The 25143-nt window shown below is 33.1% G+C and overlaps 4 protein-coding genes and 1 long non-coding RNA gene across 6 annotated transcripts; 4 read left to right on the top strand and 1 right to left on the bottom strand.

The window, feature by feature from the left end:
* Positions 1–1035: 1035 nt before the first annotated feature.
* On the top strand, positions 1036–4046 carry LOC146953219 (heavy metal-associated isoprenylated plant protein 22-like). The gene is made up of 3 exons (XM_085708465.1): positions 1036–1218; positions 1319–1394; positions 3544–4046. Exons 1-3 carry the CDS (start codon positions 1144–1146, stop codon positions 3834–3836), a joined length of 444 nt encoding a protein of 147 aa, XP_085564591.1. The 5' UTR covers positions 1036–1143; the 3' UTR covers positions 3837–4046.
* Positions 4047–4656: 610 nt separating this feature from the next.
* On the top strand, positions 4657–5299 carry LOC146953220 (uncharacterized). The gene is made up of 2 exons (XM_085741195.1): positions 4657–4836; positions 4934–5299. Exons 1-2 carry the CDS (start codon positions 4657–4659, stop codon positions 5297–5299), a joined length of 546 nt encoding a protein of 181 aa, XP_085597321.1.
* A 1088-nt stretch (positions 5300–6387) lies between these two features.
* LOC146953221 (uncharacterized) lies at positions 6388–7369 on the bottom strand. Its single transcript, XM_085741208.1, has 3 exons — positions 7285–7369; positions 6986–7228; positions 6388–6755 (listed from the first exon to the last, which is right to left on the bottom strand). Exons 1-3 carry the CDS (start codon positions 7367–7369, stop codon positions 6388–6390), a joined length of 696 nt encoding a protein of 231 aa, XP_085597334.1.
* Positions 7370–13222: 5853 nt separating this feature from the next.
* On the top strand, positions 13223–16251 carry LOC146953222 (heavy metal-associated isoprenylated plant protein 20-like). Its single transcript, XM_085708467.1, has 3 exons — positions 13223–13415; positions 13516–13591; positions 15654–16251. The coding sequence occupies exons 1-3, from the start codon at positions 13341–13343 to the stop codon at positions 15944–15946; spliced, it is 444 nt and encodes a 147-aa protein (XP_085564593.1). The 5' UTR covers positions 13223–13340; the 3' UTR covers positions 15947–16251.
* A 378-nt stretch (positions 16252–16629) lies between these two features.
* LOC146953223 (uncharacterized) lies at positions 16630–22085 on the top strand. 2 transcript variants are annotated; one of them, XR_015008741.1, is made up of 4 exons: positions 16630–16992; positions 17072–17162; positions 21336–21373; positions 21696–22085. It is a non-coding gene; the product is annotated as an uncharacterized LOC146953223 (long non-coding RNA). The 2 variants fall into 2 exon arrangements; XR_015008747.1 differs by lacking the exons at positions 21336–21373; positions 21696–22085 and adding an exon at positions 21374–21590.
* The last annotated feature ends 3058 nt before the right edge of the window (positions 22086–25143 follow it).

The raw sequence follows: 25143 nt of genomic DNA on the forward strand, positions 1-25143 counted from the left end.
TGAGATGTATGATTCTAGGAGTTAGGTTTCCCAAGAGATTATGGGGGGAATTTGGGATTACCAAATCTTACTTGATCAAAATAACGCATTTGGTTCTCTTGAGAAGTTCTAAAGACTTAGACTATGATATGAAGAAAAGTCAAAGCTCCGATTAGAAGATGCATCAAGTCTTAAAGACTATGATGTAAACGGAATCTGATGGAAGCGCATTCTCATGGACACGTCACTAGTCAACACTCTAAGAAACTCTGACTAATTTTATCTTCTTCCGAAGGAACGTCGCTTTTAAGTTTTGATCGTACTGTTTGTCTTCTTCTGACCACGTGCAGAAATAAACAAATGACAATGAAATCCAAGACAAGCTTCTCTAAATGACGAATTGTTCGAGAGAACCCGAGTTCGATTTTAAAAGATGGAACTAATAAATGTTATATCGTCTCTCCTCTCCCTTACCGCTCATAAAACACATAACCAAACAAGTTTTATTAAAATGGTTTTGTAACGAGTAACGAGTGCCCCCAAGACACTATTTAAGAATTTTCAATTTATGAAATTAATCTTTACGAAAATCAAATTGTTCAATTTTCAAACAAAATATACAAATTTTTATAAAAACTAACTACTATTATTATTTAAAGTGTTTAAAGAATGTTCTCTCCTCCCTTCCCCTCCATAAAACCCCAACCAAAAGGAAATGTCATGTGTTTGTGTATGTATATGCGTGATGAGACCTTATTTTTACAACATCCAAACTATCTTCAGAAGAATTAGTTGGGTTAATAATAATTTTTTAAAAGGTAATCATATATAATCTGTACTTGCCATATTGGTTTAGCTCACATCCAGCTAACCCAAAATCACACGGCTTGGTGTTCTGTTCTGTTCAGGACATACATGATCTGTGTTTGTGGGACATCATATACATTTTTGAGAGAAGAGACCATTGTTTTGTATCAAATAAAATATTAAACACAATTTAGCAAACAACTTTGTTGTCTATAGGCCCCTATATAAAGGAAACGTTTCCATTTTAAACGTACAAGTTTTGTACGCCAATATTTTTGTACTAAATAAACCCCTTTTGCCCTTTCTCTCTGTCACACACAAACAAAGTTATTCTGTTCTGTTTCTTTGCTTGAAGAAATGGGTGTTCTTGATAAACTATCTGATTATTTCCCTGAATACCCATCAACTGGAAAAAAACACAAACCAATGCAGGTTTTCATCAGTTCTTAGTCTTACATATCCAAATTTTGTTCACGCTTCTTTGTTTATAACATAACATGATTTTGATATTATTTGTATATTTCTCTTGCAGACGGTTGAAATCAAGGTGAAAATGGACTGTGATGGATGTGAAAGAAAAGTTAGGAATTCTGTTGCTTACATGAAAGGTTTATATTTTTCCTTTTCTTGCTCTATAGTAACAATTGCATACTTCAAACTTAGTGGTTTTTTCTTGACATAAATGGAAAAAACTATATTATTTTCATCTTTTAATAAATGGAAAAAACTATATTATTTTCATCTTTTAATAAACTTTACTTTCATTTTATGTTTTGTCTTACTCTTACTTCAGTATTTACATTCTTTTTTTCTTTGAGACTACTTTTTAATCCAAAATTTCAAAACTTCGAGCCCACCAATTGCGGTTGACATAGATGGTTGAACATTATGTTAACGGCCCGTATCACTTGGGTTCAAGTCTGAAACTTTGCATTAATAGGTTATACGTTAAAAAAATTGTGAATCCTCAACGAGTTTGGCCTGACCTATTTAGTAGAGAGGCCTAGGCTTTTTACAAAGCATGTTAAGTTAAATAGGCCAGACTTAGGCTTTCAGAAAAGCTTATTAAGTCTGATAAACTGCCCTATTAATACTTAGTTATTAAAAAGTTTTTTTTATATTAAAATAATTGCATACATTAAAAATAGAAACACATTTTTCTTTATCTATCAGTCTCGTAATAGGCTTTGTTGTTATAGGCTTTTAAGTAGGCTTTAATGTTGTTAAAATTTGCTTGTAGTGAAATAGTCTTTTAAGTAGTCTTTAAGGTCTGTTTAGTGTATTTAGTAGGTCAAATAAATTATTTAATGACCTTAATGTAAAGTAGGCCTGGAAGTAGGCTTTCAAATCAGTCCAGACTTTCAAAAATCTCTTTGAACCTATCAATTGCGGTTCAGAGATGGTCGAACATTCTGCGAACACACACTATGATTTGGGTTCGAGTCCAAAACTTTACAATTGTTAGTAAAAAAAAAAATTGTTAATCTTCAACGAGGTTGGTCGTTCTCTCTAACCTTTGTATGGAAGTGTGTCTCTCCTAATCTAAATTATTTTTATTATAAAAAAACTTTGCACCTCCTTAAATATGTAGTTTTTTAAGATTGGATCCTGATTCTTCCTCTCACAATCCTAACATGTATTGTCAAATGAGATATATACTTCGTCCTCGTGAGCTTAACTCAGTTGGTATGGACTATGCATAAAATATTCAAAGTACGGGATTCAGACCCCGGCCAACAAAAAATAAAATGAGATATATACTTCCATTGCATTTAGTGTTTACATTCTTGTACTACTAAAATGACATAATTTGGTGAGATAGGAGAAGGAGATGCATATTTAATATAGGTTCATAAACTTGTTTGCGAGAGGTGGAAAATGGAAAACTACATTAATGTTGTTCATACTGCCAAATACACTGAACATTAGCATGGTAAGAATATAATAATTTCATAGGACTTGGATGCCTAAAACAATTTTATAGGGTTACTGTAATTGTTGTACAAAATATAAGATGTCTCACAAGAATAGGTTGTGCAATAAATTTTTCAACTCTTTCTCTTGTTTTACCAATCATTCAAGGACACAAAAAAAAAAAAAAGATAATAAATGCAACATCATAGGTCCTTTACTTAGCTACGTTGAAAAAAAGAAATGGTTCTTTTGTTCACATGCTTCATGTGAACGCTAGAATCCATACATGATTCATGCCAATGTTCTTGGCCATTAAAAGAAAGAAAAAAAAATGTATTATTGTAAATAAATGGAGCTAAAACAAAGTTTTTACTATTAGCTAATAACCTTAGAGATTTTTTCAATAAAAAAAAAGTTTATTTTTCACCATTTATTAAAAACTCTTAAAAACTTGAGAAGCAATATAAAGAGAGTGCCAAGTAAAAATTGAGATATGAAAGCTAATTTCAACTTTTTTGAGAAGTTATTTTCAAAAAGCTGTTATGACTTTCAAAACTCTTTTAGTATTTTACTTTTTTGAGAATTTGTGCAAATACAAAATTTAATTTGGATTGAAATTTTGTTAAATGTATATCGTTTTACAATTAGATATATTTACATAAAATTGAGTTTAACAATAATTTAAAACGAAAAGTTACATTTGAAATTAGAAACTTTAAATATATAGTCTTCAAGGGAGAATCCATTTGTTCACTTTAAACATATTAAAATAAATTTTATATATAAAGATATTTCCAATATCATACAAATGGAATCTAATCCATATTTGGACCATGCATGCAGGTGTGAAGCAAGTGGAGGTAAATAGAAAGCAAAGCAAAGTAACTGTTAGTGGTAATGTTGACCGAAATAGAGTGTTAAAGAAAATACAGAACACTGGAAAAAGAGCAGAGTTTTGGCCATATATTCCATACAACTTGGTGGCTTATCCTTATATATCACAAGCATATGACAAGAAAGCACCAGCTGGTTATGTGAAGAACTCAATTCAAGCAATATCTAGCCCTAATGCAATGGATGAGAAACTCACCAACATGTTTAGTGATGAAAACCCTAATGCATGTTCCATCATGTAACCATGCATTCATTATGGTGATATGGTATTATATTATGTCCATGTAGTTTGCTTCTTGCTTTTCACATGGATTAAAATTTGGGACTACTTCAATTACTAGATTTAGGAAATTTTGTAGTTAAAGAGTGTGTAAAAGGAACATGTGTCTATTTTGTACAATTTCATTGTTGTTTGAGTTTAATTAGTTTGAAAAAGAGTTACCATATAATTATTTAAACGTGTTGGTTTTTTAAAATAGGAAATGCTAACAAGTGCTTTTAAGGCATTTGGTTTTCAACTTAGCAATGTTGGGCAAGCAAGGGTGAAAATTTCAGACGCAGTCGTAGTCACTTGTTTCTCGTATTTTCAAAGTTAGGTATTTTCCTAACAATAACTATTTTTCGAAAAAGTTGGGTCACAACCCTAGTTATGTATGGCGTAGTATTCTTCGTGCACGGTTCATTGTTCGTGGTGAATCTCGTTGGTGTATCGGTCTAGGTAATTCTATCCCTATCCTTAATGAACCTTGGTTGTTAAATGGTGAATGTATTGATGGCAATATAACAGTAGCGCATTTTGTCCGTGTTTTTACTGTGGATAGTTTGATTGATAATAATTCCAAAAGTTGGAACGTTGATTTAGTGAGGCAAGTGTTTAGTGAGGACATTACGTCTTCTATTCTTCAAACTCCATTAACTCCTTAGGTTCCTACTTATCATATTGTTTGGAAAGCAAAGAAAAATGGTATGTATTCTGTCTGTAGTGCGTACAGGTTGTGTGTTGACGAATTAGTTGACACCTCTCATTAGGGGCGTCCGGGTTTTTGGTCGGGTATCTAGAAGATGAAAGTTCATCCAAAGGTGAAAAATCTTATTTGGAGGATGTGTAAGGGTTGTTTGCCGACTAAAGTTTGTCTTCAGGACAAAGGAGTTCAATGTCCAACAAACTGGGTTAGTTGTAATTCTAACCAGGAAGACCTTGCAGATATTGCTTTTGAGTGCCCTTTTTGCGGTTCAAGTATGGCAATTGGCTGGAATTCGGATTAAGGTTAATCATGCGGTTATTATCACTAAATCGGCTATAGATGCTAAGTTTTCTTTGTTGCAAAATCTATCATAGGAACATGTTCAACATATGGTAGTCATTCTTTGGAGTCTCTGGAAGCATCGAAACATCAAACCATGGAAGAATGAACATGAGTTATATGCAAATGTGGTTGATAGAGCACGTCTGTTTATAGATGATTGGAAGCCTGCTAATACTCCTCAAAATGTGCACAATCACCAACAAGTTCCCCCGGTTTTGAACAACAGGAGCACGTCCCAGTCGAGTTCCATCTCAGGTGTGGTTTCTGACATGCGATGGAAGCGCTCACAACAAGGTAGAGTTAAATGCAACATAGATGCTTATTTTTCGCAGACTTTGAATCTTACATGTATTGGCATAAGTGTGCGAGAACATGATAGAGCCTTTGTTCTGATGTGAGTTTTTCTCCGATTTATCCTGTCTCTGTTGGAAAAGCGCTTGGTTTGTTTTATGTGTAGAATGGTTAAGTGACATGCAGATGGATAGTGTTGATTTCGTGGTGGATTCCAAAATAATCCATGATGCTTTTCATTCTAACAAGCATGATTAATTCGGCCATATTATCCCATAGTGCAAATGACTTTTCACTTCACACTTTACAAACTCTCGGTGGAGTTTAATATGCGCCAAGCAAATGAGGTAGTTCATGCTCATGCAGGAGAAGCCGCATTATCAGCTAGTCTCACCATTTATTTTAATATCCCTCGTTGTATTAACAATATTATTATTAATGAAATGCTATAAGCATCTTTATTTAAAAAATAAAAAAAAAGGCACTTGCTAAGAAGATTAAAGTGAAAACTTTATATTAAGAATTGTGTAATCAACACAATGAAACATTAAAAAAAAACTTTTTTACATAAAATTTATCACTTCTAGTAAATTTTTGTTAGCATAACCCTTCTAAAATTTCACTATACTAAGAACAAAACTTGATTATGTTGCAAACTTTTTATTAAATATTACGTGAATTCGTAACTCCAAATTTTACATCAATGAAATTTAGATTCGTGGGACAAGTATCATTGCCAACATATAACCAAAATAACCACAAGTCACAACATCAGACCTAGAGCTAATATAGCAATCAAGTGTAAATGAAACCCACAATTGAACCAAAGAATAAACAAGATAGAGAGTAGATAAAAAAATGAACTCCAAGAAATGATAAAAATGCAACATATTTAGTTAAGATTTATTCCCACTTAAACAGAGCAATACATGTTGGGTTCACATGTATCTACATGTGAAATGCATAGGGTCTACTGTACTATAATCATAGAAGAGCTCTATTTGACAAAATTGGCCATAAACTAGCCAATAATTTAAAAATTTAACTTATACCTGGCAGTTTAAAATTGCTGAAAATGTTTATTGGTTACAAATGCAAAGAAACAGCAACAAAAACAAAGAAAAAAGAAACAAGAAACTAAGATCTCAGGAACCAAGTTCTTGTAGCGTCATTCTTCAACAAAGGTAGCAGGTCATCAGGGGGAATGATGAAGGTTTAAACCGACATTTGAGAGAGCTCCACGATTCGCAAGAAAATCAGCGCAATGATTGCATTCACGGAGAGTGTGGAAAACTCTGTAATTAGCTTGGGAAAGCAGCACCTTAATATCCTGGATAAGAACCGCATGGAGATGGAACCTTGAAGGGTTACCAACAATAAGGTTGATAGAGAGGAGAGAATCCGAGTAGCAAACCAACTCTGTTATCCCCATCTTTTTTGCCATTGAAAGACCATGATCAATAGCTGTTAGCTCGGCTTGAAGGATGTCCTTGGAAGATGGCAGGAACCTTGAGAACCCTGCTAGAAAGAAACCTGCGCTGTTACGAATGCGGCCACCAAAACCTGCTCGAATTGGATTGCCAATACTCTTCCGTCAACATTAAGAATAACACAATCAAAATTATTGTTATTCCACATGACATGCCTTTCAATAGGAACAACCGGCGATGGAGTGGAGAAGCTCGAATTGATATCTTCCACTGAATTCTGAATGTAAAAAGACAATTGGTTCAGAGACATTGTTTCATTACTTAAGCATATAGCGTTGCGGCATCTCCAAGACCACCACAAACCTGCTAAAAAAGTGATGGCCTTAGGTCCCTGTGTTTGTTCCTTAAGCCAATCTGCCACACAGTCAGAAGCAAAGAATGATGGATCGTTGAAACCTAAGCGAATCCAAATGGCCCTCGAGAAACTGCAGCCACGGATGCAATGGAAGAAGGTCTCTTCGTGCTCTTCACAACGAGAGCAGATAGAAGAAGAAGCAATATTCCGATGGTGAAGAAGAGAGAGAGTCAGAACAGCCTTGTGACAAGCTAACCAAATAAAAAACTTGTATTTTATCGGAATTCTAAGGTGCCAAATCCAAGACCAAGTGAACAACGAGTTGATTGTGGTGTCTGATCCGGATAAAGAAAGAAGCCACTTATAGCCGCTTTTGGTGGAATAGACTCCATTTTTATTGAGAGGCCAAACAAAAGCATCACCAACTTCATCATTAAATCTGATATTTGTGTTGTTAACGAAATCTGCTACTGCCTGAGGAAGAGTGGTGTAAAGAAACCAGAGATTGTTGGGTGCAAGTGTGAGTTATATTGTCCCACATCGGATAAAATAGTGGAGGTTGAACACTTTATAAGTGAGAGGATCCATAAACTCATAGCCTTAAGGTTTTGGGTAAGAGTGTGGCGTCTCTCTCACTTGTGCGGTTGCTCTGGCCTGGATGTGGGCGGTCCCCCTAGCTCCCCTCGTGACCCAACAGTGGTATCAGAGTCGTGGTTTGACGAAGGGTTTGACCGACTCCTTGTGTCGAAAGTCCTCCTGACCAAGGGTGTTCAGGCGGCGGGTTTTGTTGTGTGCGGAGACAACGACGGTACAAGTATAAGTGTGTGCGGATGAAAGAGCTCCCGCTTGAGGGGTAAGCATGATGAATTTTGATGGCCTCACACTTGAGGGGGAGATTGTTGTGTGCAAGTGTGAGTTATACTGTCCCACATCGGATAAAATAGTGGAGGTTGAACACTTTATAAGTCAGAGGATCCATAAACTCATAGCCTTAAGGTTTTGGATAAGAATGTGGCGTCTCTCTCACTTGTGCGGTTGCTCTGGCCTGGATGTGGACGATCCCCCTGGCTCCCCTCGTGACCCAACAGACCCGAATAACCCAAAATCATTCCAGCAGCTGAAAATTGCTGAAAATGTTTAGAATTAATCATTCCAGCAGCTGAAAATTGCTGAAAATGTTTAGAAAATTGATTGGTAAAAACTTTGTCTTTACATTTTTAATTGCAACAGGTTAAACCAATTTTTAAAACTGCTGAAATATCTGCCATTAACTTAGTTAATGATTTATTTCGGCTGCAAAACCATTTTTGTAGTAATTGATAGGATGGTAAAATACTAGTGTCAAAAGAATTTGTTCAATTATCTAAAAGAAAAAATTGTTCAATAAAATTAAACATCATGTATTATTTCATTCAAAAAAACAATTTTAAAGGTATTATTAAGGTTCGTTTTATTAGCTCATATTCATTTGTAACTTTAACAATTGCTTAATAAGAACAAAATTTAACATTATATTTTTCCTATTGCTTTGAAATATGTTCATCTTTTAATATCTTTAATAGATATCCTTCATACGTAAAAATAAAAAAAAATGGAAAATTTTGGGTGTGGCTATCATGGGGTCGACCCATGCCATCATGTTTAAAACCGTCTAAACACAAGACAAGGTGAACCAAGTCAATCTAGTTAATCGAGTTTAAAATTGTACTCTGTTCCACTTTGTGACGAACTGACGAGTTGATGGACCGGCCCATCAAACATAAAAAACTTTTTTCATACATATTTTTGACAATTTTTTTAAGGGTTAAATATGTTTTTTGTCCCTATAAAATTGAGACTTTTTAAGTTTAGTCTTTACTTAATTTTAATAGTTCTTTTAGTCCCTAATTTTTTTTTCTGCGCTCAGTATTAATCTCTCCTCAATTCAAATTTGTTTAATTTATGTTTAAACTCTTGAGTTTTTGAACAATTCTTTGAATACGTGTTAAGAACATTACTGAAAGCTCCTCTGCAAAAAATTGTCGTAAAATTTGATTTCTACGTCCAAATTTTGTTAAGTTTATCTTTAACTTTTGCTGTTTTAAAAAATTCATATTTAATTTGTTTCATGTTAAAAAATTCTAAATTTTAGTAAATGAACCTTTCATAGTGTTCTAAATGTGTCTCAAAAAAATCGTTCAAAAATTTAAGAGTTTAAGGTTGATTAAACAAACTCTGTTGTAACAGGGACTAAAATTAGAAGTAATTTTTTTGCAGGGGCTAAAAAACCTATTAAAATTAAGCTAGGACTAAACTTAGAAGTTCCTAATTTTATAGGGACCAAAAACATATTTAACTCTTTTTTAAAACTTATGTTGCTTTTATTATTTACGAATATAATTTTTAATTTGAATTCTGTTTTTCAATCATAAAGAATTACACTAGACTATATAATCGTTCTTTATTGTATTTTGGACTGAAGTCCTAAAAAGTTTTATTTTTTTATTTTAAAGAACGAGTAGAATATTTTTTAATATAATAAAAGTGAAGCTGAAAGAAAATAATAAATTATAAAAATTCAAATATTAATTACGTGAGAATATAGTTTCACTTTATAATCTCTTTTGTCATCAAGGGTACGTTCAAGAAATATTTCTTTCAGGATCAACTTGTCCTCACCACCTCCATCCACCCCATTTAACAAATCATCATCGGCAAGAGTAAAATACAATATCAAAAGAACATTCTATAGATCCCTAACAGTGCATGGGCACTCGCATCTATAAAAAAAAGTTTGAAGGAGGGGGCACACCAATGATATAAATTCCCCACTAAGGCTTTGTTTGCGAGTTTTGAGGGAAAGGATATTGATTCTTGCTATCCAAGAATCAAAATAGATTATGACACGGTTGAGAATCATGATTCAAATAATTCTATCCGTATCAACCTGTGGAATAAGGGGCGTGTGTAATATCTTCTCAGCAATATCAACGCTAAATACCTATATCGAAAAATTGATTAATAGAGGATAAATTCTCCCATTTCAACTTGAATTTTTCATATACAAACATCATAGTTCAAATATCTAACAACGTACTATTTAAGATATTCATTCGTCGAGTTACTTATCACTTAGTACAAACATATGTGTCAAGTTTTTTATTTCTTTATTAGACACATCGTTTTCATTTCCTTGTCGTAATTAGACATGATATTTGGTATGGGCAAGATAAAATACTATATTACTAGTGCTGTTATATTCGATGGTGAATAATTTAATAAATGTTAATGAGTTTTAAATTCATTGTAGCAGAAACCGCGGGATTAATGTTTGAAGTCAAATCCCTTTGTAATACAGATGTGCATAACATGATGCATGTAGATCATTCTATTTCTAATTTTCTATTTTATATGTGTATGAATAAAACTATAAGTTAAAGACTAAAAATGTTTAAATGGGATGTCACTGATCTTTTCTAACTTAACTAAGTTTTTGGGTTCGAATACAGTATTAGACATACGACAACGTTAAAACTTTTAATAAGAGTTTGCCGCCCTCTTTGATCCCATAAGACTCGAGGAATTAATCTTCACAGTTATGCGCGCGCGGAAGATACCCTATTTAAAAATAAAAAAAAAAGTTAAGGAAAGGAAAAACTTTACAACAATTTGCATTTCTTAGGGCAGAAGAAAACAGCTAATCCGCGGCTTGAGATAGAAGATTTTGCAGTGCTCAATAACAAACAAACAGCAAAGTTTCTTTCATCAATTATTTTCTTATTTTTTAACTTGTAGACAAAACCAATGATTGAAGACACTAAAAAACAAAATATCATAGAAGACACTTGTGATTTTAAAACGATAGCCCTTTGTAGGGGCAAATGAAAACAGCTTAGTTGCGGCTGCATTTAGCTATTGCTTGACGGAAGAAAACAAAATAGTGGCTACAATATTCAAATTGAAATGTTGGGTAACATTAAATTGATAAATATAAAATAATATTTTTTACTAGTATTAAGGACCATTTACTTAATTAATCTATACAAATTCACACTCCTTAATCTAACATAGTACCTTTTATAAATGACAAAATTGTGAGGGTTAAAACAAGGATTAAAGTGGACAATACTTCAAACATGCATCGATGTAGATTTGATGATGGAATGAGATCAAACTTAATTTAAAGGGGTGCATGAGAAAATGATATAAGCTAGCAAAATGACCATTTTGTAGTGTGTGAGATGTATGCTTCTAGGAATTAGGTTGCCCAAGAGATTATGGAGGGAATTTGTGATTACCAAAGCTTACTTGATCAAAATAACGCATTCGGTTCTCTTGAGAAGTTCTAAAGACTTAGACTATGATCTGAAGAAAAGTCAAGAAAAAGTCCAAGCTTTGATCAGAAGATGCACCAAGTCTTAAAGACTATGATGTAAACGGAAACTGATGGAAGCACATTCTCATGGACACGTCACCAGTCAACACTCTAAGAAACTCTGACCAATTTTATCTCCTTCCGAAGGAACGTCGCGTTTAAGTTGTGATCGTATTGTTTGTCTTCTTCAGACCACGTGCAGAAATAAACAAAGTTTTCAAAGGCAAAGAGAATGCAACGGATCATTCCAAAAGATCGCAAAGGATCTCTCTATTATTATTCAACGAAATTATTCATTGGACGCAAAGCTTTCAAACCTAGTCAAAGCTTCTCAACGAAGATTAATGTGTTGGCAACTCTCTAAACAACGACTATATTATTATCTCATATTTAAGAACCTGAGCATTTGAAGAACCACAGAGACATCATGAAATTTTACAAGTGTCAAAACTCTGTCAAATTATATAGTGCACAAATATTTAGAAAAATTCTTACAAACTTTCAATCTTAGAATTTCTTAAGTGTTAGAAGTTATTTGAGCTTTAGGTCAGTTTATCACTCTATGGTATCAAAGTGTAAACACAATTAAATTTATTTGTAAACTCTTATTGTAGAAGTCCTCGAGTGTGAGGCAAGGAAATCTTAGGCTTGTGTGTCGAAGTAATTGTAATCTTGTGTGATTATTGGAAGTGCAAGGAGATTGGACTAACCTCGGATTGTGGGGTGAACCAGGATAATTGCTCTCTCTCTCTCTCTCTCTCTCTCTCTCTCTCTCTCTCTCTCTCTCTCTCTCTCTCTCACACACACACATTATCTTGCTTGCTTGCTCTATTGGTTCACCAAATGACGAATTGCTCGAGGGAACCCGAGTTCAATTTTAAAAGATGGAATTAATAAATGTTCTATCTTCTCTCCTCTCCCTTCCCGCTCATAAAACACATAACCAAACAAGCTTTATTAAAAGGGTTTTGTAACGAGTAACGAGTGCCCCAACTATTTAATAATTTTAAATGGGTTAATTATGTTTTTGGTCCCTACAAAATTGCGACCTTGTAAGTTTAGTCCTTACTTAATTTTAATAGCATTTTTAATCCCTACAAAAAAATTTTGTACTCAATATTAGTCCTTACTCAATCCAAATTTGTTTAATTTATGCTTAAACTCTTAAGTTTTTCAACAATTTTTTACAGGCGTGTTAAGAACGTTATTAAAAGGTCCTCCGAAAAAAATCTCGCAAAAATTTGATTTCTACGTCCATATTTTTGTTACTTATATCTTAAACTTTTGTCGTTTTAAAAAATTCATATTTAATTTATTTCATGTTAAAAAATTATAGATTTTAGTAAATGAACCTTTCATAGTGTTCTAAACTTATATAAAAAGAATCGTTAAAAAATTTAAGAGTTTAAGGATAATTAAACAAAATTTATTTTAGCAGGGACTAAAATTATAAGTAAATTTTTTTTTGTAGGGATTAAAAAAGCTATTAAAATTAAGTAAGGACTAAACTTAGAAGGTCGTCATTTTATAGGGACCAAAAACATATTTAACCCATTTTAAATTTATGAAATTAATCTTTACAAAAATCAAGTTGTTCAATTTTCAGTGCACTAAATCACACGCTAACCCACCACAATTAAACTCCTTTTTTTTTAAAGGTAATCATATATAACCTGTACTTGCCATATTGGTCTAGCTCACATCCAGCTAACCCAAAAATAAATCACACGGCTTGGTGTTCTGTTCTGTTCAGGACATACATGATATGTGTTTGTGGGACATCATATAAGTAACCATTGTTTTATATCAAATAAAATATTAAACACAATTTAGCAAACAACTTTGTTGTCTATAGGCCCCTATATAAAGGAAACGTTTCCATTTTAAACGTACAAGTTTTGTACCCCAATATTTTTGTACTAAATAAACCCCTTTTGCCCTATCTCTCTGCCACACACACAAACAAAGTTACTCTGTTCTGTTTCTTTGCTTCAAGAAAGATAGAAAAAATGGGTGTTCTTGATAAACTATCTGATTATTTCCCTGAATACCGATCAACTGGAAAAAAACACAAACCAATGCAGGTTTTCATCAGTTCTTAGTCTTACATATCCAAATTTTGTTCACGCCTCTTTGTTTATAACATAACATGATTTTGATATTATTTGTATATTTCTCTTGCAGACGGTTGAAATCAAGGTGAAAATGGACTGTGATGGCTGTGAAAGAAAAGTTAGGAATTCTGTTGCTTACATGAAAGGTTTATATTTTTCTTTTTTCTTGCTCTATAGTAACAATTGCATACTTCAAACTTAGTGGTTTTTTCTTAACATAAATGAAAAAAAACTATATTATTTTCTTCTTTTAATAAACTTTACTTTCATTTTATGTTTTGTCTTACTCTTACTTCAGTATTTACATTCTTTTTTTCTTTGAGACTACTTTTTGATTCAAAATTTCAAAACTCCGAGCCCACCAATTGCGGTTGACATAGATGGTTGAACATTACGTTAAATGCTCGTATGACTTGGGTTCAAGTCTGAAACTTTGCAATTAATAGGTTATACGTATAAAAAAAATTGTGAATCCTCAACGAGATTGCTCGTTCTCTCGAATTAGGGTTGGAAATAGATTAGACCGGTCTACATGGGCCTACGACCTGCTATGGCCAGACCTGTTTAGTAGAGAGGCCTAGGCTTAGGTATTTTACAAAGCATGTTTAGTTAATTAAACAAGTCAGACTTAGGCTTTCAAAAAAAACTTGTTAAGTTTGATAGGCCGACCTTCCCGCAAAAAAAAAAAAAGTTTGATAGGCCGACCTATTAATACATATCTATTAAAAAGTATTTTTTATATTAAAATAATTGCATACATTAAAAATATAAACACGTTTTTCTCTATCTATCAGTCTCGTAATATGCTTTTTTGCTATAGACTTTAATGTTGTTAAAATTTGTTTGTTGTGAAATAGCCTTTTAAGGTCTGTTTAGCATATTTAGTAGGTCAAATGAACTATTTGATGACCTTAATGTAAAGTAAGCTTGGAAGTAGGCTTTCAAGCCAGTCCAAGCTTTTAAATATGTCAGACTAGACCAAGAAAAACGGTCTATGATAGGTCATATGCCAAACTAAGACTTATAAATTTTTTTAGGTCAGACTCATGCCTTTCAAAACCTGGCCCCGAAATGTGTCATTCTTAGTATACATTTTTTATTATTAAAAAAACACTCTTTGTACCTCCTTAAATTTTTAGTTTTTGAAGATTGTGGATTGATTCTTCCTTATATAATCTCATTATGTATTGTCAAATGAGCTACTTCCATTTAGTGTTTTCATTCTTGTTTGCGAGAGGTGGAAAGTGGAAAACCTCATTAATGCTTTTCATACTGCCAATCCAAATACACCTAACATTAGCATGGTACGAATATAATAATTTCATAGGACTTCGTTGCCCAAAACAAAAATTATAGGGTTACTGTAATTGTTGTACAAAATATAAGATGTCTCATAAGAATAGGTTGAGCAATAAATTTTTCAACTCTTTCTCTTGAACACCAATCACTCAAGGACGCAAAAAAAAAACATAATAAATGCAACATAATACTAGGTCCTTTACTTATTTAGCTACGTTGAAAAAAGAAATGGTTCTTTTGTTCACATGCTTCGTGTGAACGTTCAAATCCATACATGATTCATGCCAATGTTCTTGGCCATTAAAAGAAAGAAAAAAAAAAGTTTATTGTAAATAAATGGAGCTAAAATAAAGTTTTTATTAGCTAATAACCTTAGAGATTTTTTCAATAAAAAAAAGTTTATTTTTCACCACTTATTAAAAATTCTTAAAATCTTAAAAAGAAATATAAAGAGAGCAAAGTAAAAACTGAGATATGAAAGCTAATTTCATCTTTTTTGTGAAGTTATTTTTAAAAGGCGGTTAAGACTTTCCAAACTCTTTTAGTATTTATTCTTAAAAATAAAAAAATAAGAAAATAAAAAACTCTTTTAGTATTTTATTTGTTTGAGTATTCATGGAGAAACGGTTGATTATGTGATTACAAAAATTAATTTTGATTGAAATTTTGTTAAATGTATATCGATTTACAATTACGTAAAATCTAGACTTCGAGTGAAGCAAGTGGAGGTAAATCTAAATGTATATCAGAAACTTTAAATCTAGACTTCGAGTGAGAATCCATTTATTATTCAAAAAGTAGTTCTATTAAAAAAAAACTTTAAGCATATTAAAATCAATTTTATGTGTATAAAGTTACTTTCAATCTTATAAATATGGAATCTAATCCATATTTGGACCATGCATGCAGGTGTGAAGCAAGTGGAGGTAAATAGAAAGCAAAGCAAAGTAACTGTTAGTGGTAATGTTGACCGAAATAGAGTCTTAAAGAAAATTCAGAACACTGGAAAAAGAGCAGAGTTTTGGCCATATATTCCATACAACTTGGTGGCTTATCCTTATATATCACAAGCATATGACAAGAAAGCACCAGCTGGTTATGTGAAGAACTCAATTCAAGCAATATCTAGCCCTAATGCAATGGATGAGAAACTCACCAACATGTTTAGTGATGAAAACCCTAATGCATGTTCCATCATGTAACAATGCATTAATTATGGCAATTTACAAGGGCTTAGTTATAAGTTGGTGATGTAGTATTATATTATGTCCATAGTAGTTGGCTTCTTGCTTTTCACATGGATTAAACTTTGGGACTAGTTCAATTACTAGATTGAGGAAATTTTGTAGTTAGAGTGTGTAAAAGGAACCATGTGTCTATCTTGTAGAATTTCATTCTTGTATGAGTTTAATTAGTTTGAAAAAGAGTTACCATATAAATATATAAATGTGTTGGTTTTTTAAAATAGAAAATGCTAACAAGTGCTTTTAAGGCATTTGGTTTTCAACTTGGCAATATTCTTGGGCAAGAAAGGACGGAAATTTTAGACAGAGTCGTAGTCACTTGTTTCTCGTATTTTCAAGTTAGGTATTTTCCTAACAATCACTACTAGAAAATATACATTTGACATCAGGGCTTTCACATCAGTGGAGAAATATCTGAAGGGAAAGAACTTTGGAGAAGGTTTTCACATCAGCTGAGGAAATGCCTGAGGGGAATAATAGATACTAAAGAGTTTTCACATCAGTGGAACTAATGCCTGAGGGAAAAGATAAACGCGGTGGCAATTTCGTAATATTAGTGAACTTTATATCAAACATTGTTCACATCAGTGGATCCAGTCAGCCGAAGGGAAAACAAATAAAAAATAAACAAAAAAGATATTAGTCATTATTTTCACTCGCGTTCTGTCTCTCTTCACTCTTCTTGACCCACCACCAAAACCCTCAAAATCTCCACCACCAATTTCAGTCCCAAATTCGTCCCAACCACCACAAATATCCGTTCAATTGTGTTTCTTTCCAATTTTGTTCAACTGGGTTAGAAGGATCGATTGAGTTCACTTCCCTCTAGTGGAAGCAAAACCCTAGATCTACAATGCTCTTCATCTACTGGCTAGTTCCTTTCTTCGTAAAAGAAGCCGTCGAGGACAGATAAGACTGCAACTTAAGTGATTTCGTATATATTCACGACTATTCCTCTCTGTTGCCCTCTCGTCTCGTCGTCTTCTGAAAACCCCAAATCTCTGGTCTTCTCTTAATCTCATCTTCTTATAATGGTTTTCATACAAGAATATTTGAAGTTTAATTTTGTTCTTTTCCTTGTAGGTTGTTTTGAAGATGTCGAAAGTGAATAGTTTGGATCTATGGCCAAAAGACACTTCGTTCTCTGCAGCGATGAAGGTGTAAGAATTAGCTGGTATGTATTTCTTAGTTCCTCTTTTCAATTCACACTTTCTCTCTTTGAAAACCCTTTTCATTTTCTTTTATTTAATCTTTATTTTTTGTTGTTGTTTCTGATTATTTAGCCAACGTGTTTGGTGAATTTTCTGTTTAATGATCATTGGGGTTAGGGTATGTTAGCATCTACTTTGATTGTTCAGCGAAAACAAATTTGAAGTCCCTCTCATAAGTTGTTCTTATCACTGATGCTATTGTGAATTTGGGTTTGAACTAGGAGTTACTACTTTTTTTCTTAAGATTTTTTTTTTATTTGTGGTAGTTTGTTTTTTCTTAATGCATTCAAATGGATTTTTTTTATTTGCGTGGTAAAATGGAATAATAGAAACACGGAAGGCCAAGAACAATGTATCTAAGGAAGAATTGGATTTTTTTTTCCTTAATGGATTCAAATGGATTTTTTGCATGGTCAAGGGAAGAATTGTCTAGATTAAATGATAATAAGTGTGGTGCTTATGTCATAGTGTAGGCTGCATACTTGTTGATAATCAAACATTTTAAATGTAAAAATAATTCAAAAGACTTTGAACTGAGAATGGATCAAATTAATGTTTGACATAATTAGAGCCTATAAATCATTGAAACAACATATATAATTTGCAACTGTTACTTGCTTCATTACAATATATATATATATATATATATATATATATATATATATATATATATATATATATATATATATATATACCTTCACAGTGGTGTATCATCTAGAATAGCCACATAAAATTTGGATATAAAGACATCAATATTATTCTTGTAGGCTAGCCATTGCCTCTATTTTTTTTTTAAATGACTGTCTTTGCTTTATTGAGGCAGTTCCATCATTTTGTCTCTAATACTTCAATCCCACTTTGTCAATATTGCAAGACAGGGCATCTGAAGCAAATGAGTTTTCATTACATCTTGTAGGCTAGCCATTGCCTCTATGAATATCCACTTGACAGAAACAAAAAAAAAATTAGCAGAATTTTATAGTCTTTGAGTTGATTTGTTCACGTCAATATGCATTGAACTTTCTCTCTATCACTACTAACCTTATTTCAAAATTTAGCAAAAACTGCATCAAGGGTTAATTTTGGGATTGTTCTATCTTTAAAGTAGTATGGTGAATATAACTACAATGATTTTCATGAATTTCTTTCACTATGGAATATCTTTCGTTATGGAATTAATACCCTCATCATTAATTTCTTTCACTAAGTTTTGCATATAAAATTTATACATCAACTGTATGGTTGGGTAGTTTGGGATCAGCCGGTAGCATTAATTTGGGGTATATGTGTTCTCTTGTTGTGTTGCTATCATAATTCTAAGATTTTGTGGTGGTCTGTTATGCTTTTCTGAGTTTTGCTTGGTTAGTGTTGCTGCTTGTGTGGTGCTGAGTTTTATAGTTGTTTTAGAAGATGTAGTTGTTTATTAAGGGTTATTTTGTTGAAATGATTGATCTTTGAATTTCAGTCGTTGATAGTCGTGTATAAGGCTTCCTGTTTCTGGTTTCTTGTATTTGGCAATCTTATTTTCCTCTTGTTCATATCTGTTTAGTCTTAACTTACAAGGTTGTTAAATCAATCATCAACAATGTATTTGTTTTTGCTCTATCTCGGGTACGTCTTGTGCTTGGGTGTCAATTTTTTCTAATATGTTTAGCCGTTAAAAATAAAAATAAAAATTCTACCTCTGCAATTTGCAACTGATCATATGTGAACTGAGATCCCTTTACTTTAACCAGCAAATGTTGAACATGTAAGTTTATCTTTAATTATATCATATATACATAAATGAACTTGTACTAGATTTTGGTCGATGTTCTATGTGGAAAACTAATTGAGTTGTTTAGGGGTACTAGATGCTAATTTAGTTCTTATTTGTGCAACATGAAGCCAATGGTAGAATGAAAGGTTGGATTATAGTCATTGTATCAGATTAGTTACTTTTGTTTACAATTTTTTTACGAAGTATTGAACAGGAACAAAGAAACCCATTCCACCCTATTACTATTTAGTTGAATATAACATGTGTTAAATTAGTACTTTTAATTTAAAATTTGTGTAGGTTAGATATCAGCAAGGAAATTGTTATTGAGATGAGGGTTTACAATTTCCTTTTTCTTATACACAGTGATGATGTTCTTGTGATGAGGTTTTACAATTTCCTTTTTCTTATTCATCTCAGCAAGATTTTCCTCGCATATAAATATCTATTTATCTATGGTAAAAAAAAGATTTTTCTACATTTCATAGTGTAAAGGTATGTTTTCGGCTCCCTGTGTGACGCTGTTTCGATAGCCATGTGACAGGAATTGTTAGAACAGTTTTTATGTGGTGCTGTGGTTTTTTATAGGTGTTTTCTTCTGGGTTTTTACCTGTTTTTCTTCTGTTTTTGCGACTATGCTGGTGTTAGCACAGCTGTGCTGCTAAACACCTCCTTTTGCGGCTATGCTGATTCAAAAAAATAGTGTAAAGGTATGTGAGAGAGAATGTGATATTGAAGAGGAATTGGCTATTGGTAAAAGCTGTAACAGGCTTGCATTAATACAATACTCTCCATTTTTTAACAGATACCTCACTCACTTATGATAATAACAACAAAATTGAATTATCACTCAATAATTAAGAAGAAAACAAGTGTCATTAATATTATGGGCGCATGACCAATTGAGTTTAATATTTACACAACCTTTCTCAAATACCATAATGTTGACACTGCATGTACCCGAAGTGGCTTGTCAGTTTCAAATATCATTATTATTATCGAGAAATTTCTTTTTTGTTTTAAATGTTTATGCTTGTTATATCTGCAAAATGATATGAGAATGATCTTTTCCTATTATCTAGTGAGCAACATTTCTCTGTTTTAATTTCATTACTTTCTAATATCCAAAGTTGCAATATCTAAACCACTAAGCTTATGAGAATGATCTTTTCCTATTCTTCTGCTATTGCATTTGAAACTATTTATTTCCTTATACCATTGGCGAAACTAAAGCTGAAACAATCATTTTTCTCCAATACATTTTCTGTAACGTGCCCTTAATTCTGTGTGGCCGATCGAAAATGAACTTAAATATATGTGTTTTGACTTCCAAAAGACGTAACTTTGTTGTCATGTTTGAATCCTAACCGTAGCTTTCTGTTTATGAATTAATTCGTTAAAGCCTATTTTGTTGCTTTTACAATGATTTTGAGATATCAAAACATTAGCAAGTTCTGTTATATTAGTTTTCAAATTTATATTACATTTCTAACTCATTTCTGCAGCATGTACTTGTGGCTAATAATATTACTAGCACTTTGAAATGTGGTTTCTGTCCTATGGTGTGATAAGTGGTATTCAAATGTATTTTCCCAATTGTTGTGATAAGTTATGTTATATTAGTATCTTTGCTTGTTTTTTGTACATAGTAGCCGCTCGTTGTTATGATGACAGTGTTTAATTAAGGATGTTGAAGTAGAGATTCTGCATGTTGAAGTATTCCTTCACGTAACAAATAAAGAGAAATACAATCAACATAATACTGAGCAGCATACTTCTATACCAATCTTCATCAGAGTAACATGCTCAATTTTACTATAATTTGGATAACATTAATAGGAGATAAATATTGAATTCATTGTATAACTTTCATAGTTACGTACCTCCCAAGGTTAATTTTGAAACTAGCATTAACCACCTATGGTTTTCAGAAATATAATATTTAGAGAGAAATGATTAATGATACAACAATAGCAAAACATTGCATAAGTTTATCGAACCCATCACAAGCACTTTTCAATTCAATCATAAAACTTAGCTCAAAGTTACTACTGTTAGTTAATAATAGCTCCTTATATCTCCCAATTAATTCCCCAAATCAAGTGTTATGTAGCCATTGTACCAAGAGAGTCCCTACTGAACTCTCTATAAATTGTTTACCCTCAATGGGCTTCCGTGGGTTACGATTGGTCTGTTTCCTCAAATTGTGATAACTTAGCTTTGGTGAGTTCGACCAAAAAGCTTTAGCTCTAATGACCTGCTACATAATTCTCTAGAACGAGCACTTGAAAATTTCTTCTCCCTTAATCCATTCATTTCCTTTATTCCTTATTTTGTGAGTTTGATTATCTTACTATCCTTGTTTTTGGTGTGCTAGACATCGTCTCTGCTAATATTACTACCTCTTGGATGAAGGTATACACGTGCAAGTTTCCCTGCATGTGGCTCGTCCGCGCTTTCCGAGGCGCTGCCTGTGACTCAGCATGGGATAAGAGGGCGTCACACTTTCGTGTTTAGAGCATTGTCCGAGTGAATAGGCAGCGCCTACCAAGCAAAGCTTTCTTGAAGAGGCTGGTTCCGCATTTTTTTAAGATGTAGGGGCAAGGCAAGCCCCATATATATATATATATATATATATATATATATATATATATATATATATATATATATAAATTAAGATAGATAGACATATCCTTATTGTTATTTTACTTATTTAAATCTATTTTACAAACTGTAGATATTCAATGATACAACAACATTAACAGAAGATGAGCTGTATGCTTTGCGAAACGATTGAGCAACTTGTTTTCTTGAAGTGTATGAAACTTAGGATTTATTAGGAGGATGTATGCTTCAATGTTTAATTAGTAATGTTGGTTTGTTGTTATTTCTAGCTGGGAGATATGTTGGCACTTGAAGAGAGAGACCTTTTTTTTTTTGTTTTGGTACTGCTGGGAGATCTGTTATTTCTAGCATGACATTTCTTGTTTTGTTTTGTGTGTATGAACCTTCTTGTTTGTTGTGGATGTACCCTTCTTGTTTTTGGTTGCTGTTGACATAGACATTTTGAAGGTTTTGTTTGATTTAGAAGAATGGTTGAAGTTATAAGTATTAAATATTGTGAAAATTTGTCTATTCAAAGAAAAAAAGGCATATTTTATCTGGTCCTGTACCAGGTTAGTAAGCAGAAAATTCAAAAGATTTTAAAAAAAAACGAGGTAATTCACATCGGTGCAAATTCACCTGATGTAAAAGGTGTTTTAGCACACTAAAACTCACATCAGTGCAGATTATTGCCGATGTGAATAACACATATTTGACATCGGCTACATTTGTACAGCCGATGTGAAATCCTATCTTTTCACACTATTGCAGCTCATATCACATCAGTGGCTGTCCGCCCGATGTGGTTTTCAACATATCACAACGGTTCATGGCCTGATGTGAAAAGTGAATGACATACAACATCACCTTTAGTTACATCGGTTGCCACCCGATGTGAAATGTCGATTTCCACTGATGTGAAATGTCATTTCTGTAGTAGTGAATAACCATCTTTCGGAAAAGTTGGGTCACAACTCTAGTTATGTATGGCGTAGTATTCTTCGTGCATGATTCATTGTCCGTGGTGGTTCTCGTTGGTGTATCGGTCTAGGTAATTCTATTACTATCCTTAATGAACCTTGGTTGTTAAATGGTGAATGTATTGATGGCAATATAACAGTAGCGCATTTTGTCCGTGTTTTTACTGTGGATAGTTTGATTGAAGATAATTCCAAAAGTCAAAATGTTGATTTAGTGAGGACATTGCGTCTTCAATTCTTCAAACTCCATTAATTCCTCATGTTCCTACCGATCATATTGGTTGGAAAGCAAAGAAAAATGGTATGTATTCTGTTTGTAGTGCGTACAGGTTGTGTGTTGACGAATTAGTTGACACCTCTCATTAGCGGCGTCCGGGTTTTTGGTCGGGTATCTAGAAGATGAAAGTTCCTCCAAAGGCGAGGAATCTTATTTGGAGGATGTGTAGAGGTTGTTTGTCGACTAAAGTCCGTCTTCAAGACAAAGGGGTTCAATGTCCAACAGACTGCGTTAATGGTAAATCTAACCACGAAGACCTTGCAAATATTTCTTTTGAATGCCCTTTTTGTGGTGCAAGTATGGCAAATGGCTGGACTTTGGATTGAGGTTAATCATGCAGTTATTATCACTAATTCGGCTATAGATGCTAAATTTTCTTTGTTGCAAAATCTATCACAGGAACATGTTCAACATATGGCAGTCGTTCTTTGGAGTCTCTGGAAGCATCGGAACATCAAACTATAGAAGAATGAACATGAGTTATGTGAAAATGTAGTCGATAGAGCATGTCAGCTTATAGATTATTGGAAGTCTGCTAATACTCCTCAAAATGTGCACAATCACCAGCAAGTTCCTTCGGCTTTGCACAATAGGAGCACGTCGCAATCGATTTCCATCTTAGGTGTGGTTTCTGACGTGCGATGGAAGCGCCCAACCCAAGGCAGAGTTAAATGCAACATAAATACTTCTTTTTCGCAGACTTTGAATCGTACATGTATTGGCAAATGTGTGCGAGATGATGATAACACCTTTGTTTTGGTAAAAACTGTGAGTTTTTCTCTGATTTGTCTCGTCTCTGTTGGAGAAGCGCTTGGTTTGTTTTATGCGCTAGAATGGCTAAGTGACATGCTAATGGGTAATGTTGATTTCGTGGTGGATTCCAAAATAACCCATGATGCTTTTCATTCTAACAAGCCTGATGTCTTAGAAGTTGGCCATATTATCTCAGAGTGCAAACGACTTTTCACTTCCCACTTTACAAACTCTCGGTGGAGTTCAACATGTGACAAGCAAATGAGGTAGTTTATTCTCTTGCAGGAGAAGCCACATTATCAGCTAGTCTCACCATTTATTTTAATATCCCTCATTGTATTAACAATATTATTATTAATGAAATGCTATAAGAACCTTTATTTTATTTTTTAAAAAAAGGCACTTGTTAAGAAGATTAAAGTGGAAACTTTATATTAAGAACTGCGTAATCAACACAATGAAACATTAAAAAAAAAATCTTTTTTTACATAAAATTTATCACTTGTAGTCAATTTTTGTTAGCATAACCCTTCTAAAATTTCACTATGCTTAGAACAATACTTAATTATATGTTGCAAACTTTATATCAAATATAACGTTGTGAATTCGGTAACTTCAAATTTCACATCAATGAAATTTAGATTCGTGGGACAAGTTTCATTGCCAACATATAACCAAAATAACCACAAGCAACAACAACAGACCTAAATCTAATATAGCAACCAAGTTTAAAGCAACCCCATAATCGAACCAAAGAATAAGCAAGATAAAGAGAGTAGAGAAAAAGATCAACACCAAGAAATGTTTACCCAGTTCGGTTCAATATTGACCTACTATGGGGGAGACATTGATATCTTCAATCCACTATCAATGAGTTCTTAACAAAGAGATACAATAGTTACAAGAAATTAGCTTCAACAAGCTCTCTAAGAACAAACCTAATTTCTACCATTTTTCCAATCTTCTCCCATGAACAAGAAACTCAATGATTTCCATCATCCAAAGTGTTTCCAACTCTAGAATCTAACCCCCAAAAGAGAACCAACCCTTAGCCTTTGATTTCACAAAGGATCTTTTCTTTTGGTCTCCGAAGACTCACACAAGTTGCTCACAAAGACTCTCATTTGATGTGTTTCCATAGCAATACGGTACGGACGAAAAAAAATTGGATCTGGAACGGAAGGAGGATTGAAAACGACAATGAAGGAAGAGAGAAAAGGTGGATGGTACGCTGATAGAGAGAACGTGCAGAGAATAGAAAGAAGAGGAGGTTGTGTTTTGACAAAATTGGCCTTATTTTACTGTTGAAATGTCGAAACTACCCATGGTGTTGTATTTGTGTCCAAATTTGTGTGTTTGTTTATCATTTTTGATGCTATAATCATAGAAGAGCTCTATTTGACAAAATTGGCCATACACTTGCCAATAATTTAAAAATTTAACTTATAGCTGGCAGTTTAAAATTGCTGAAAATGTTTAGAAAATTGATTGATAAAAACTTTGTCTTTACATTTTTAATTTGCAACAGGTTAAACCAATTTTTTAAACCGGTGAAATATCTGCTATTAACT

The sequence above is a fragment of the Medicago sativa genome, chromosome 1, assembly GCF_051527215.1.
Source record: "Medicago sativa cultivar Bolivia chromosome 1, Bolivia_mono, whole genome shotgun sequence".
Taxonomy (NCBI): domain Eukaryota; kingdom Viridiplantae; phylum Streptophyta; class Magnoliopsida; order Fabales; family Fabaceae; genus Medicago; species Medicago sativa.